Raw genomic sequence first — 17,146 nt, 5'->3', positions numbered from 1 at the left:
AACATATACAGTAACTATTGTTACTGTTATTTGTCTCGACTGCTGGGATTGGCTGCAGCTCCACACAGTGGTTTTATTAAGACGTGTCATAATTATACACGTGAATAAGCTCAGTGATTATTCATATTATTAGTGGCTGGGGAGGCGAGGTGTTTTCTTTTATTTTGAAAGTTAACACCAGAAATGTTGTTGCCCAGTCCACCACCACCTCCTCCTCCTCCTCCTCCTCCCCCTCCCTCTCCTCCTCCTCCTCATCATCAGCATCACATGCAGCCCTCAATTCAAGTGTACACCGGGGAAAACTGGTGATCACAGGGATGTGTGAAGAGAGTACATGGGGAGCAGAAATCAATGGATTGGATGGAATGGAAATTTTCAATAGAAACTCCGGAGTTGTTTTGACAAGTGAAGAGTAGAAGTGGAGCGTGTGTTCCGTTTTCCTTTCCTACTTGGCTGTTCTTTGCTGTTTGTTTGTCTCCTCGCCGTGTGTGAGGATGGAAGTGGATCTAGAGCCAATCTGTTTTTATTATGACTACAAGGACTGGCAGGCGATGAAGCGTGAAGAGAAGAATTAGAGTCGGACGAAAGAAAACTGATGTCAGTGGTAAACTGGACCCTGGAGCTCGGACCATGGCACAAGGGAAGGAGCTGTTGTTGTCGCTGCTCTACTTTATGTCAGAGTTTTGGCTCAGTTCACAGCAAGTTCTGAGGATCGGTGAGTGTCAGTACCTTTGTTCCATCGGTCGGGATACAAAAAAAAAAAAAATCGATTCGCTGATATATCGCAATATTTCTTTCACGATACCGTCTCGATATTCTACAGCACTGTATCAATTCTATAAATGATACTTAACACGCAAATATTCATGGTGTTGGTTTATTTTATTTTGCTTTTAGTTTTCCCTGTTCCAGTTTTAGTATCCTGGTGTTAAACATGTAACAGCATTGTGTGTTTACTGATAGTGTGTGCTGATAGTTTTCCTACAGTTAAATTGCTTAAAAAACTCAATATATTTTCATGCCTATAGTATCACAGGTTATCGCAATATATCATTGCCCTTGTATTGTGACACGTATCGTATCGCCATATTCTTTCTAATACACATGCCTAGTTAGCACTGTCCTTTAAGGAGGGACAAAAACAAACAAACAAAAAAAAAAACAACCCTGCATGTTGACGAACAACAGACTTTTAGATTAATCGGTTCTAATTCTTTGTAAATGATTAATAAGAAGGACAGTATATTTTAACATTTTCTATCCATTCTATTTTCTCTCTGTCAGGATTATAATTGCAGAGATTATCTTTATGGATGTCATGCAAGGTTATCTGTTCAAAGCATGTGTGCAGCTCAGCTACTGTACTGTAGGCAGCAGTAAAAAAAGAAGAAGTTAGCATGTAAATCCTCTTTATCTGTGTTGTTATAATGAGTGTTCTGTAGTGCTCGGTTCTCACAATGTTCTACTTTTTTTTTTAAGTTTCCTTTTTTTTGATGAAGGCTGTGTTAAGGTATCATCAGTGAACTGTCAAATTTAATTATTTAATTATTAACAAAAACCCAAACGTCAACTAATTTTAGTGTGAAACTGCTACAACTGCTTTTACAATTTCCATTTATTTTAATTTAGTGCAAATAGAGCTTTGGTTAAAATAGTAATGTTTGGTATTAAAAAAATAGTCGTTTGAGTGTTTTTTACAGGGTCAAATAATAAAAAGAATGGTTAAAAATAAACAATGGAAAACTCACTACAATGATGGGTTGGGTTTTTTTTTTTAACTTTCAAACTGCCCAAAAGATCATCAACTAGCGGCCCGTGGGCTGAAATTGGCCCACTGAATTTTCCAATCCAACAGAAAGTAGAGAAAAAATGTGGTCCAAAACATTGAAGCAACTGAAAAAAGCAACTTAAAAATGAAAGGCTTAATAAACAATAAAGGAGAAACCCAAACCTTAGCAAAACATGCAAACATCTGGTGACACAGTGGTTGAACTTTGGGGCTACGTAGACTTTTTCTATCAAATATATGTTGTCAGTGCAGGTCAGCAGCAGATGAGTGATTATTCTGACCTTCTGCTGCATCTTAAGTGTTGTACTGTTGGCATGTCTATGTATTTGGCACAGAGGAATGTGAGTTGGATGTAGATCTGAGAAGAGGAGAGAAGGAGAGGAGCTTTGTTATAATTAGCAGCTCAAACTCACTTCCTTTCTTAGTGCTAACGTATTGCACGCGTGTCATGGCAGCTAATGTGACATGTGTATATACAGTATATTAGTGTCCACTGTTCCCTGCAACACTTCTGAGAATTGTTTAGAATCCTTTCAACTCTAATCTGCAATGCTAATTACCCCCCCGCCCCCCTGCACTTGCCCTGCTTTGCTTTCTGATGTAACTTTTTTAACAATGAGTCTGTATTTGTGGACAAACCCGTGTCCTCAGCTCCTCCTCAGCTCCTCCTTCTGCTCCTGCTGCCGCATTATTCCTTTCATGATGTGAATGATTGCATCATTATGAAAGAGTTCTTAATTTTGGCCCCAAGGACGATCTGCTTTGCTTCAAAGCTTGGAGCAATTAGACTTCTTTTTTTTAATTTCCTCCACTTCATGATATTTGCATAAGTATCAATCAGACATGTCCAAAATGAGGTCTGAGGGTTAGTTGTGGCCCTTGGACAGGTTTTAAGAGGCCTGTGAGTTGTTTCTTAGACTTCAAGGCCTTAAATCAGAGTTGGCCTTTTCGTTTTTTAATTTGTTTTTGCTCTTGTGCAAAATGTTTTCATCAGTTCTTGGGCTTTTCTTTGTAAATTATGTGACCATCTATTGGTTAACTTTTAAACGATGGCTATTTTTAAATACATTCTTTCTGGTGAACTCCTAGCTTCAGCTTTTTTCACTGGCCAATAACCTTTCACTGTTTCTGTGTTGGCTGGTTATAGGATAAATATTTGTTAATTTGAAATGTTTTTGCAACTCAAGCATAATTACCCATGTCTTGGAACATTAATGCTGCTTTTTAGTATTTGCAGTTTAACAGCATAAAATAGCATATTTTTTTAAATTAAGTATTAGGGTGATGTAAAAATATTTTAATACACATTTTACAACATTCTTGGAATGGCTTGGATAAAATTCTTTTTATAACTATATAAAAGTTTTTGTCTGACCCTTGACGTAAGCCTCAAGTCTGGATCCCTGTGCTCTATATTATTAATCTGTCTTTTACTCATCGATCACTCTCTCTGACTTCCTGATCTTTGTTATTCCCTTCATGATCTGAGTCACACCAACACTCCCTCATCTAAATGTCTTCCATATGGTGAGTCTGTCCAGGAAAGTGGTCAAATCAGATCGTGTAAAACTGTCAGTGTCATTTCCCTGTGACTGATAAACAGAAATACTCTATAAAAACTAGATAGATAGAAAGAAAGAAAACTGAAAACAGAGCCATGCAATGCCAGTGTTTGTGCTCTTGCTCCTCTAGTGGTGGTTTGTCTCCACACAGTCTGATGGACTGGTGAAATGTCCAACATTTAGCCCATCCATACCACATGATAGATAGAATTACTCATCGTATGTCTTAAATTTATACTTTCTCCCACTTGAAGTTTGGCAAATGAAAAAAAGCCGTGAATCAGTGATGTTGTTGTTACTGTCTGACAATAACAATTTACAGAGTCTTTTACTGTCACAGTGTTGGGATAAATAAATCTGAATGTTTTGACTGGTGGGTGGCATAAAACTCACCCGTAAACAGAGAGGCCTCAGTGCTTTACATCAAACGAAGGTAATGGACTGGTCAGCAGCTCCTTTATTCAGTCACAGCCTGGCACAGCTCCAGGATGGAGTGGTGTGGCGATGGTGTTGCACTGGGAAGGGGTTGGCACTAAATTTCCTTCTCTCTCCCCCTGGGAACCAGGAGAAGGAGTGACAGGATGGACGGCAAAACACTACGTCATTGTGTGTCTCTGCCGTGAAAAACTCCCCTTCATGTGAAGATTGCAGAGCAAAAGAAGAAAAAAAACATAGATCAGAATTCACATCTGATTCATTTAATTATTTGATTCATTCATTGCTACTATTTTTGACATATTGTTAGTGGTTTGTTTGACCATATCTGCTGTCTATTTGACAACTTAGAAATATATATTTTGGCCAACTTTTACCCATTTCTTCAATGTCTTAGTCAACCTTTTTTTTCATTTCCCATTTGCCTTAACTTTTTTGCCACATTTTTGCTAATTTAATTAAGCTAACTGAATATTAATATTTCTGTAATATGTTTTGGCAAATTATGACATATATTTGACTAAACATTTAGCTATGTCCTGTAATAGTTCAGACACTGTCTGAGCTCAGCTACCAGAACTTAGCGTCTCAGCGCCTGTGGTGAAGTGTATAAAGTGTGCAGGCCGAGGGTTTAGTAGAATTAGCTTGCAGCATTAGCTTTTATTTGTGACCCCCGTCTGCATCTACCCACAGCATTATTTAGTTTATTACAGATTAGATGGAACAATATATAAGAAAGATTTTTATTTTTTAATTAAATCCAAATAATTTTGTGGTTTCTAGCGGTATTGGAAATACAAACTGAATTGGACTGAGTTTTTTCTCCTCTTGTGTCAGCTTTATATTCTTTATCCGAGGGTTTAGTAGAATTAGCTTGCAGCGTTAGCTTTTATTTGTGACCCCTGCCTGCATCTACCCACAGCATTATTTAGCTTATTACAGATTAGATGGAAGCTCACTGATCCAGAAAATTATATTTGAAGGTAATTAAATGAAACAAAAGTATTATTCTGTATTTTATTCCTCGACTCTTCGTCTCTGATTGGATTGAATTGTAGACATGAGTGAATAATCGTCATACTTGTTGCTTCTGTGAATTGCGGAATACAAAGATGTACAAACTCTGGCCTCGGCCCATTGGACATTTTTTATACTATTCTCAAAGAAGTGACAACATCTCATAAATTTAACCTTCATCATATTAACAGTTATCTGGAAAAAACAATTATTTATAATATAATAATTATCTGAGCTGCATTATAACATTGTAATAAAATAAATATTTATTAAGTAAGTGATTATAGTAATAATGGATTTAAAAAAATATATTTTATTTTATTTATCAGCCCAATGAACTAATAATCCTGTGACCACTATGTAAAAACAGTGTGAGGTTGACGGGGTTTATTTAATAATTAATAATGTAAAGCTCAAAAATATAAATAATTACAAGCTTTCCTAACGTGGAAATGATGCTTCTGAATTATTCAGCAACTGAAAACTCAAGACAAGTTTTGACAGTTTCACTGTAAACCTCATGTTCATTTTCCGTGTCTTACATCATTGCGATTTTGTCTCTAAATTTTAAACTCCATTGAAGTGAAGGCTTTAACAGAACCCAGCAGCTCTTCTCTGAGGCTTGGTTACCATAATGAGGATTGGCACTTTCAAGCACGCATGTAGAGAGCAGGGAGTCCAGACAAAGCTCTCTCAGTGTAGGGTCTGAGGCTCAGCTACACCAAAGAAGAAGGTCATTCACAATCAAGATCTCTGAGGGGGAAGATTTAAAGGACTTTTCTTCCTTCAAAAAATGTGCCGATTTTACTGGAGTTTTAAATACCGTTAAAGGCTACAATAGCACTAATGATGCCTGAAGCCTTGATGCTACACTGGTGGTGTTTCCACACAAGAACATTATCAAACGGTTATTGTTCATTTTTTTAAAAATAGATATTGCAAATAAAACATCTAAAAAAATCCTCTACTCACTGACCGTCAATCCTTATTATTTTAATTTCTTGTTTTAGTATTTTATATGGCAGATATTTTAGAGGTTGGCTAACATGTAACATTGAAAGCATTAATCTACTGCAGCAGTGTGTTATTATATTCACTGATTCTTTTCAGAAACATTTGAGACATTTCATTGTTAAACCATGAACAGTTGGTCATGCTAATCTCCTCATTATAACTGTCATTATTTTTTTACCCCTACTTTCCTACAGGGGGCATCTTTGAGACGCTTGAAAATGAACCCATAAGTTTGGAAGAACTGGCCTTTAAATTTGCTGTAACCAGCATAAACAGGAACCGGACTTTAATGCCAAACACAACGCTGACCTACGACATCCAGAGAATAAACCAGTTTGACAGTTTTGAGGCCTCTAGAAGAGGTACGACTCCTGATGATTGATGAATCAATACGAGGAGGAGTTTTCTCCTGTTGGCTTATGTGCTTTTTATTTTCTCCATTTAATTACTGCAGCCTGCGACCAGTTGGCACTCGGCGTTGGGACCATTGTGGGCCCCTCTCACAGCTCATCTGTCAGTGCAGTCCAGTCGATATGTAACGCCCTGGAAGTCCCACACATCCAGACACGCTGGAAACACCCGTCAGTGGACAACAGAGACAGCTTCTTCATCAACCTCTACCCAGAGTACGCCTCCATTAGCCGGGCTGTGCTGGACATTGTGCAGTTCTATAAGTGGAAAGCTGTCACTGTTGTCTATGAAGACGCAACTGGTGAGTGATGATGATGTTTTTCTGATGGGACTGATTGACTATGTTGTTGAAATGTCCAATACTACCGCCTCGTCTTCAGACACTCACGTCGCACTGGGTGCACACAGCTACTTCATTTTATTGTATATAAAATATCTTTACGAACAAAAAGTTATTTGTCTGTTAGTCACATTCCAGTACTATTTATTTGACGCATGCTGAAATGGTCAAAATCAAGGGCAAAAACGTTTCCGTAGAAACAACACCAACGAAAGAAAGCCAATGTAGCACAATCCACCTGACGTTAGTAAACAACGATGTCTTCCACATAGAGCACCATGTGACGATATATTCGTCCGCTCCGATCACCAACTAGTTCCTGTGCAAAATCTGTTTCTATGCCGTATGTCGGAATGAAGGAACACTGGTTTCTTAATACATCAATGAGAGATGGCGACGTAACCACAAGATTGAACCTCTGACATTTAGGATGTCCGTGATGAGTTTTAAATTTGACCTGAGAAAATCATATCTTGTTTTGTCTCACCAAAAATGACGGATTTTTGAAAGTCCACCTTGATTTACAAACAAAAACACAATTAAAAACCTTCAGCAATTTCTACTGCCGGTGTCTCAGAAGATTAGTTTACTGTGTTACAGTGTGTAATTATTGTTGTCATGATGTTTTCTTTTCATTAAAGGCCTAATTCGTTTACAAGAGTTGATCAAAGCTCCATCCAGGTACAACATTAAAATCAAGATCCGCCAGCTGCCAACAGGAAGTAAAGACGCCCGTCCTCTGCTGAAAGAAATGAAGAAGGGAAAGGAGTTCTGTGTGATCTTTGACTGCTCATACCAAACATCTGCTGATGTTCTCAAGCAGGTGAAACACACACAAGAACTATATCTATAAAAGCCGAGTTGTCTGAGGTAGTTGTCTGAAAAGATCAGGTCTTTAAAGTCATAGCAGTTTTACTCCTGAGAATGTAAAAATCAAGGAAAAACTTGTCTTTAAACCTATTTATTTTTTGGGATTTTTCAGATCTTGTCTATGGGGATGATGACTGAATACTATCACTTCTTCTTCACAACACTGGTAAGGTTGTTGTCTGTAGGATTACTATAGGACATTGGTTGTTGTTAATTTGTTTTTCCTGTCATTTTTCATTTAATATATCGTTGATGTTCCACTACAGGATCTTTTTGCGCTCGACCTGGAGCCGTATCGCTACACTGGCGTCAACATGACAGGTTTCAGACTTCTCAACGTCGACAACCCTCAGGTTGCCGCGGTGATGGAGAGGTGGTCCATCGAAAGACTGCAATCTCCTGGGAAAGTGGAGACCGGAATGATGGAGGGGATGATGACGGTGAGGTGGCTTTTTCATAACAACGTACAATTATGATGTTTATAGTAAAGACGTCTGTAAGCTTCTTGTAAGAAGGAGCAACTGTGAAAAAACAGTTTGTTTGGTTTGTAAAATTCTGCACATGCGTTTACCACTAATATGCTCAATTATTATTTAAGTGCAATTTAAGAACAAATCCACCTCTCAGGTAAACGAGCTACTAGAACAATGGCATGCAGTGTTTAACATGTAAAGTGGGAGATCGGAACGCAGAGAACAAGACAAAAAAAAAGTGGAGGATCCAAGGTCAGAGGTGGTGGATCCTGTTCTGGCAGTTCATCCAGCTCAAATTAAATCCTGATGTCATGTAACTGAATGGAATGAAAGAAAGCACTGCGACATCAGGGATTACATTTTACTGTCAACAATTTGCAGACAGTTGTTGTTGTTTTCAAAGCTATGGTTCGCCCATGGACAGAGCACCCTTTACTACGTCGATGCAAATGAAGCTGGTGAACAGAGCAGTTTCTACAAATTCATTGTTCTTATCTGTCCATATTCTGTGATCTGTGGTTAATACTCAGATCTCCTAAGCTGGTTGTAAATGTAATGAAAAATATATTGTCTGTAATAAATATAAATAAAATAAGTTAGATTGTATTCAAAGACACAGTAAACAGTTTAGTCACAAAGAGTGGATCTACAGGTTCAGAGATGTCACAGGAAATTCATGAGCCATTTCACCCCGTGTAGAAAAGTGAAAAAGAGGTTTCGTTGCAACCTCTTATTGCCAAACTTGAATGGAAATAATAACAACTGACCAAGCTGCTCTCTGATTGTGCCTACTATATAAAAGGCACTTGTGGTAATAAGCTCATGATTGTAGTTGTTGTACTGTATGTAGCACTGCACTCTTTGAGGTTACATTCAAGAAACACTACTGTGCTGCTGCTGCTGCCAGCATATGGCACATATAACAACACTGATGAGATGATTGCATGACATGAGACTCTTGAGCCTACATTGTTTTTGCAGACTAATGCGGCTCTGATGTATGATGCTGTCTTCATGGTGGCTGCTGCATCACAACGTGCTTCCCAGATCACCGTCAGCTCCCTGCAGTGCCACAGACACAAACCCTGGCGCTTTGGATCACGCTTTATGAACATGATCAAAGATGTGAGTTGGACTTTTTAAAATGAGTGACGGCTTGCCTTTTTCTTTCATTTGTCTCCTTCACACCTGCTGCCTTGATTTGATTGGCGTCGTTAGAGACAATAGGGTAAACCAGATTTACTTGAGCTTTGTCATTGTCACACACACATAAATTGTAATTGTTTTAGAATAAATGCCAGGTTTAAAATGTAGGGTGGCTCTATAATATATATATATAGAGAAAGAGAGCTTTACACTGAAGGTGTTGTGTGGGTTTCTGAATAATTACAAAACATCTTAGATCACCACCAAGTGTTTTTCTTGGCAGTAAAGGCGAATGCCAGCAATGGTGTATTAATTTAGCTTAATTACACAAATAAAAAAAGATCATTATGAAAAACAAAACTGTTAGATGTTATTTTGTTTTCCAGAGTCATCAACCGTATTAACATAAATTAGAATTACATGGAGATATCTTTTCTTCTTCTTTTAGCTGCTCACTGCAGGACATCATTTATCTAACTAAGACTAACAGAGTTTAGATGAATAAATCATGAAATAAAAGTCCATGTCTATATTTCTATACCTTAATTATTTTAGAGTGCGACATTAGTGCTTTTAAAAGCAGTGAAGTTGAATTTTTTTTTTTTTTTAGGAACATTTCCTCCAGTATCTCAGCGGACACTCTGATTCATTTGCTGTACTCAAACCTGATCCTCTTTTTCAGTGCAGCTTAATTTTCCAATCTGAGAAGATCCATGTCATTGCAGTGTGTACAGTATTGACATTAACACATGGTCCAGACAGAGACAGTTTTGATTAGAGGGGATTAAATAAAAAGAAAAAAAAAAGACTTAACCACAGGAATCAATCAGGACTTAGGGGGCAGTAGAACTCCCAGATGTGTGTTTAACAACATTACAGTTTAATTGAATGGGAAATTTCACAAATGGTAAAACATTATAGCTTTCAGTAACAACTGAAAAATATTTCACTAGACACATCTCTAACTCAAAACCCTTCCATTTTAAAGTCTTAGCACATAGATTTTACATTTGTCTATTTACTTTCTTAACAGTAGTTTGTTTTAGTTAATGTTTATAGATGTACTTGTTTTGTTTTTATATTTTTATTTTTTACTAAATCTGGATGAGTTTATATACTATCATAGTGGTAACTAATAAAATATCTATATGCTATAACTGGTAATGTAATATTTTTCTATTAAATATTTATCTTAGTATGACCTTAGTATGAACTCTGATACTCGTACAGCAACAGTGTTGTGGACATGCGGGGAAACAAAAACCTATCTAGCTGTTGTGTTAGCTTTCATTGTTTTTACCTCATGAGGCAAAGGAATATGTCCAAAGGACTGCAAGAAAACAGAAGGCTATCTGTTATGTACATGAACAGTTAATTTACTATAAACTACCTTGGTCAAATATTACATTATCAGAACAATAACATCAAACAAATTGTCAGTAATAATGTCAGATTCAGTGTTATTGTTCATCCCTAAATTCAATCAAGGATTCAATTCTAGACATGATTATTAAAGTTAAATCCCTGATAATGTTCATGATAGTCATCTCTGAAGTCAATGTACATGTACAACTAAATATAAACACATATTTTTTTCCACATCATTCTTTTTGTTAAAACACTGTGTTTAGGTTTAGTGTTTTGTTGCGTAAGACTTTTTGTTTTTATGACTTGAAATTAATGAACTCACAAACAAAACAAATACATAAATATATCATGATTTCCTACCCTCGTTGTCATAGAGCTCTTTTCCAGTATTTCACATGTTTTTTTCTTTTTTATTGTGCCCTCAAAAACACACCAGATTATTTCTACTTCTTCTAACAACTCATAATTATCCCCAAGCGCTGCTTTCTTTACAAGGACGTCGGCCAACTGCCTTTTGTTTGTTCAACAAGGAAAACTGTTCACATCAGGCTGAATGAATGAATTATTATGAGTAACCCAGTTTTCCAGTGGATCACACAGAGAGCAGGAAGCAGCAGCAGCAGATGTGTTTACGGAGCTAAACTTGTTTCATCAGTCTATGATTACATTATTTCTCATTTGAATGTAACTAGGCTAGGGAACATTCTGGAACACCTACCTCTAATTAAGGTTAAAGATTAGTTAGAAAAGATAAAGTGATACATCTCTTTAAAAAATGAACATGTCCCTTTAACCTTGGGGTTTGTTCTTGGACAGATTTTTCCTTTTGTGTTTTTGATCAACTTTATTTAGCTTAAAGCAATTTCTGTATTTATATAAATACAGCTTTTCTATGGCTGTTTAGCTGTTCCTTCATATCTCTAACTGTGTGGTAACTGCACACACACACTGTACTGATGAACAGCTATACTGTATGAAGAAAAATGATTTTGAGATTTATGTTATAGTCTCCCAGTATCGAATAAAGATGCAGCTCATTTCCCTAAAACGACATAATAGATCTATAAAGGTTATTCATGGTGAGCTCACTTCATTATTGGCTTTATTCAAATAAAACTGCCCCAGTTCCAAAGAAAGGCCATGCCTCCTGCTGTAGTTACCTCACAAATGTGTCTGTTTATATTCATATTAACGAAGAAAAGGTGAAACAAGATAAACAAAATCGATCTTTCTTTTATCATGGCTCTCACTTACTTAGATATTGTTAGCCATAAGCTTTGTTAAAAACATTCTTTAACCCTCTGCCGCTCTACCTCTGACTCTTCATTTATGAATGTGACAATAAAAAAATGATGGATTCACTCATTTTCTTTCCTGCCCTCTCTCTGTCACAGGCACAATGGAACGGCTTGACAGGACAAATAATTATAAACAAGACAGATGGCCTGCGGAAGGAATTTGATTTAAATGTCATCAGCCTAAAAGAAGACGGCTTGGAGAAGGTGAAACATCTGACCCCATCTGTACTGGCTGCTAGTGCAAAACATTCAGATTAAAACACTGTGTCATATTAATACCCTGGAGAGAAATAACGTAAAGGATAATTTAATCAAAACGTGTTCAATTAAAAAAAACACAACTTTAAATAAGAGCACCTTATTAGCATCTTTCTTTTAGCCCTGTCATTAAAACTTTCTTCTTTATTATTTTTGCAAGAAAATGGCAGGCAACAACCGCCTGAATAAAGTGTGGAAAAAGGTCTGTACTTCAGCTGCCGTGGCAGAAAAAAAAAGTGTTAAAATGTCTACACTGATCCTCCCTGTGGTTAAATAAAGTTTAATTCAAGTTGTTGATGAGAAGAAATGCCCAATGCTTTTTCACTACTCGTGATAAAGCTGTATAAACTGTTGTTATGTGTTCTGTTCTTTCCCTTTGATATCTGCCCATTTGTTGGTATTCACTGATGCAGTTTCCCTGTTCCTGTGTGTGGTTCCTTCTTTAGAACTTTTCCTTGATGTGAACGTGACTTTGGCCAGTGGTTCTCAAATGATGAAGTTTTGAGGGTTAGAATTGACTATATAACATATATAACAATTCTTACTTTATTTTTGTAAACAATCACTTTCACTGGTGAAACTGAATTTCTTAATTCTTGGCTAAGTAGAGGAAGTTTCTGGAAATGGAAATGTATTGCAGTATCTGTATAAAAGTAGACAAAACAAGTACATAAGGCTTTAGTCCATATGCCCTCTGAGTCATGACTCATCCTTTGGGAAACACTCATTCAGACTGTATTATTCATCAGGTGTTGTTTCTCACAGATCGGGGTGTGGAACTCCCAGACAGGCCTTAATCTAACAGAAAACAACAAGGATTCAAACGCCAATGTGACTGACTCTATGGCTAACAGAACCCTGATCGTCACGACACTGCTGGTAGGAGTGACATTTTGAAAACAAAAAGTCTTATAATGCCTCAATAAGATCCATCCAATGTTTACTGTGTCTTTCCAGGAGAATCCTTATGTAATGTATAAGAAATCTGACAAGCCTCTGTACGGGAATGATCGCTTCGAGGGTTACTGCCTCGATCTGCTCAAAGAGCTCTCCAACATTTTGGGATTTTCCTATGAAGTTAAGCTCGTGTCAGACGGCAAATATGGAGCCCAGAATGATAAGGGCGAGTGGAATGGCATGGTCCGAGAACTCATCGATCACGTAAGTATTCGCCAAGATGTGAGGAAGAAGGTCTACAGTAAAGGAGTAAAGTATATATATATGTGAAACTGTACATTTAAACCGTCTTGTTCACAGGTGGCTGACTTGGCCGTGGCTCCTCTCACCATCACATATGTGAGAGAAAAAGTGATCGATTTCTCCAAGCCCTTCATGACACTGGGGATCAGCATTCTCTACCACAAACCCAACGGCACCAACCCAGGAGTCTTCTCCTTCCTCAACCCTCTCTCTCCTGATATCTGGATGTATGTGTTGCTGGCCTGTCTGGGTGTCAGCTGTGTGCTGTTTGTCATTGCCAGGTAAACTGCTGTTGTTAAACAAAAACAAAGTTTTTTTTAAAATACAGATAAACGGTTGTTTCTCTTCATAAACTGTTTCACTGACATTACTGGACACGGCTGTGCTGAGTCGGGCTTGAACTTTGCAATTGCAATATTTCATTAAATGAAAACAAAAATCCTGTGTAAAACTATTCCTTCACAGGTTTACTCCGTACGAGTGGTACAACCCACACCCCTGTAACCCAGACTCTGATGTGGTTGAAAACAACTTCACCCTGATAAACAGTGTCTGGTTCGGAGTTGGAGCTCTCATGCAGCAGGGTATAGTCCTTCCTATTAAAACAAGTTAAAATATTTATATATATTTGATTTTTATTTTACAGTGACAGAGGTTGTACATGCTGTATATGTCATGGCTTTGGTTGTGTCTATAGGGATGATGATGTGAGTCCTGTTACTGTCTCACAGGGTCTGAGCTGATGCCTAAGGCCCTCTCTACCAGAATCGTTGGTGGTATCTGGTGGTTTTTCACACTCATTATCATCTCCTCTTACACTGCAAACCTGGCTGCTTTCCTCACGGTGGAGAGAATGGACTCACCGATTGATTCTGCTGATGACTTGGCCAAGCAGACCAAAATAGAGTATGGTGCTGTGCGGGATGGCTCCACTATGACCTTCTTTAAGGTAACCCTTTTCAGCCCTACTACATGTGATGTATAAAATGGTATTCGAGGGTCATGCAGGAGCACGGTGGTTAGCGCTGTTGCCTTACAACTAGAAGATCACCAGTTCACTCCTGACCTCAACTGATCTTCTCTCTTTACCTTCAAATGGATTACAACGACCTCGACCTACAGCACTTCATGGTCATTCATTCGCTCACATTCCTTTAGACCCCCTCAACGTCACGACCCCATGGTGATGACTTCTGCTCTAGAGCCCAAGTTTCAGAGAAATTAATCCTTGGTCTATTGTTGTTCCAATTTAACAGAAATCTAAGATCTCGACCTATGAAAAAATGTGGGCCTTCATGAGCAGCAGGAAGAACACGGCTCTGGTAAAAAACAATCGAGAGGGGATACAGAGGGTCCTCACCACAGACTATGCTCTTCTGATGGAGTCGACCAGCATCGAGTACATCAGCCAGCGCAACTGTAACCTCACACAGATCGGAGGCTTGATAGATTCCAAAGGATATGGTGTGGGAACTCCAATTGGTAAGAGGAGAGATCATCAATATAACTTTAGTGAATCATCTTAGACTCTACTTGAACTGATCTGTATTGGTTTACCGTAATTAAAACATTTAAACTTAAACGATAAAATGCTGCTGTTTCCTGAACTAGGTTCCCCGTACAGAGACAAGGTCACTATCGCCATCCTACAGCTCCAGGAGGAAGGGAAGCTGCACATGATGAAGGAGAAGTGGTGGAGAGGGAACGGCTGCCCGGAGGAGGACAGCAAAGAGGCCAGTGCTCTGGGCGTGGAAAACATTGGTGGAATCTTCATTGTGCTGGCAGCTGGACTGGTGCTTTCTGTTTTTGTGGCAATTGGAGAGTTTATTTACAAATCCAGGAAAAACCTGGACATCGAGGAGGTGAGTGTGGGCCAGTGTGAGTGGCACAACAAGTATTAGACTAAAGGGATTCTATTAAAGTCTGGACAAGCTGGACCAAGGTACTGGACCAACGTCTGAATGGGTTAAACTGCATTGTTACAATCACATTTACAAACTTTTGAATGCAGGATTTGATTTTTCCAGTCTTTTCTGGTTTGAAAAAACAAAAACATTTTTACATATTTCTATTTCGACTGGAAAAGTATGGTGACAGATGGTTTCTGACTTGACTCTCGACTTTCTCAGCCTTTTTCACAAATAACACTGTGTCATTTTATTGTGTGGAAAATTGCAATTGTCATAGTTTGATTTTGGGAGAAGGTGATGGTATGTGTATGGTTTACTGTATGTATATTTTCTTATTTAGATTAGCAGCTGGTGTGAAATGTTTGAGATTTTTTTTTATTTATACCACACATAAATTGATGTGATGTCATAAATATTAACCTCTTTTCTATTTACCTGATTTTGAAGCACATCTAATTGGACTCTGATGTAGGATTTCAATGAATCTCTATTAATGAAGGAATGCTCCTTAAAATAGTACGCTTTTTTAAAAAATACCGTTACGTTCATAAATGTGTTGTGTCATGTTGAAATTGTTTTAGAGTGATAAAGTGACATGAAACTATGACGTACGTCTTTGTTTCTGGTTGCTGTTTTGTCCTCTGCCTATTCCTACACACACCCTGTGTCTTTGCTGCATGGAAAAAGCCAAGCCAAACTTCTAAAATCTAAATTTGAATCATACCCAAAGTAGAGTCTTACAAAAGCCTCTCTCTTTTTCATATCTGTATATTGTTTCCTTTAAAAGGGCTGATTTTTTTCTGGTAAACTTGTCAATGGCAGAAACATCGAGCTTGTATGTTGATTATCATGGGATTTTAAACTTATGTTTGATAAATGTAATTTACATCACCACAATGTAGAAAACATCACAATTGAATGTGAATTAGTCCTAAATGGTAGAAGGCAGTGAAAATAATTTACATTAATCATAGTAATTCAATTTGTATTTAAAAAATTTAACAGCAAAACTATTACAAATCTTCACTGTGACCCATTGCCAGTCAGATGTCCATTAAAATAATTGGACATCTACAGTACATCGTTGAAATGCATCAGAGTGATAACGGTTGGATAAACAAAGAGAGACAAGTGTGAATGTAAACAACCAGCTGTAAGTCGATCTGACGGCTGAAGGCCCGGGTGCTGGCTGTAGGTCAGTTCAGCAGCATGTCCCCTGGTTTCTCTCATTACTCTGGGAGATTACAGTATTATAGTTCTCATTTATATAATCCCGTCAATGGGATCCATCAGAGTCTTTCTGCTTTGCCCCCAAATAAGGTATGCAGTGACTGTAGCATACAATCAGTCACAGTAGCTTTACAGCTTATAAGACTTAGGCTCAGTTTCATGAAGGTCACGGACCATATGCTTGGATTGATTATACCGGACCAGTATCATGTGTCTCACTTACATTTTAAGGATTGACAGAGACGCCTACGGGACAGTACTTCCACCTCAGTGTCATGGCATCAGGGAAAGTCAATGACAATGTCTTTTTTTTTAAGCTTGTCTTTCCACCTCAGTGTCATGGCATCAGGGACAGTCAATGACTGACTATATACCTAAATATACATATACATATATATACATACAGTATATGGGGCTGTTTATATATTAGGGCTTTTAAACGATTAAACTATTTAACCTGAATTAACCACAAGGCTGTGGATTCATTACAATTAGTCTTTATTGTATGTGATTGAAATTAAGCTTTATTAACTCTTATTTATGAAAATAAATATATGTTTTCAACATACTGCTGGAACACACACAAAAAAATAACAGCAGGTAGATGTAATGGTTGTTTGTTTTTTTTAAACTTCAGAGAGTTGGTAGATTTTAGTCATTACTCCTCATCTTGACAGTGGCTTATAGAACGTGTCGAGAGTTGCTTTCAGAACTTGGTCCCTGTGGTCGTTATAGTAATCAGTCTACAGTGCCTCACAATCCATTTGACTATAGTGTCAGTCAGTCAGTCACTAACCCTCACATATGCATGCTGAGCATTGAGAT

General features: G+C 37.7%; 2 protein-coding genes across 8 annotated transcripts in view; one reads left to right on the top strand and one right to left on the bottom strand.

Moving 5' to 3' along the window:
• bach1a (BTB and CNC homology 1, basic leucine zipper transcription factor 1 a) overlaps positions 1-17,146 on the bottom strand; it is a 41,218-nt gene that overhangs the window by 13,820 nt on the left and 10,252 nt on the right. For 4 of the 7 annotated variants that reach the window (XR_003049629.1, XR_003049628.1, XR_003049632.1 and 1 more), the window contains exon 6: positions 3,745-3,983. The exons of 2 other annotated variants lie outside the window; for them this stretch is intronic. The gene's annotated coding sequence lies outside the window, so the exon portion shown is untranslated. Of the gene's footprint in view, positions 1-2,070; positions 2,148-3,744; positions 3,984-17,146 lie in introns of all 7 variants that reach the window. One more of the 7 variants, XR_003049630.1, reaches the window with a different exon arrangement.
• Positions 230-15,226, top strand: LOC103378149 (glutamate receptor ionotropic, kainate 1). Its single transcript, XM_008309251.3, has 15 exons — positions 230-715; positions 6,012-6,179; positions 6,272-6,529; positions 7,210-7,391; positions 7,551-7,604; positions 7,705-7,878; positions 8,893-9,036; positions 11,820-11,927; positions 12,747-12,860; positions 12,939-13,142; positions 13,239-13,462; positions 13,647-13,765; positions 13,913-14,130; positions 14,438-14,663; positions 14,793-15,226. The coding sequence occupies exons 1-15, from the start codon at positions 631-633 to the stop codon at positions 15,080-15,082; spliced, it is 2,568 nt and encodes an 855-aa protein (XP_008307473.1). The 5' UTR covers positions 230-630; the 3' UTR covers positions 15,083-15,226.

This window comes from Cynoglossus semilaevis, chromosome 4, assembly GCF_000523025.1.
Source record: "Cynoglossus semilaevis isolate Cse_v1.0 chromosome 4, Cse_v1.0, whole genome shotgun sequence".
Lineage (NCBI taxonomy): Eukaryota > Metazoa > Chordata > Actinopteri > Pleuronectiformes > Cynoglossidae > Cynoglossus > Cynoglossus semilaevis.
This window is presented reverse-complemented; position numbering and strand designations above follow the sequence as displayed.

Coding starts and splice junctions, on each gene's coding strand:
- LOC103378149 (XM_008309251.3), top strand. CDS start 631: ATGGCACAAGGGAAGGAGCTGTTGTTGTCGCTGCTCTACTTTATGTCA. Junction 9,037..11,819: donor TTATGAACATGATCAAAGAT/GTGAGTTGGACT, acceptor TCTCTGTCACAG/GCACAATGGAACGGCTTGAC. Junction 13,143..13,238: donor TCCGAGAACTCATCGATCAC/GTAAGTATTCGC, acceptor TCTTGTTCACAG/GTGGCTGACTTGGCCGTGGC.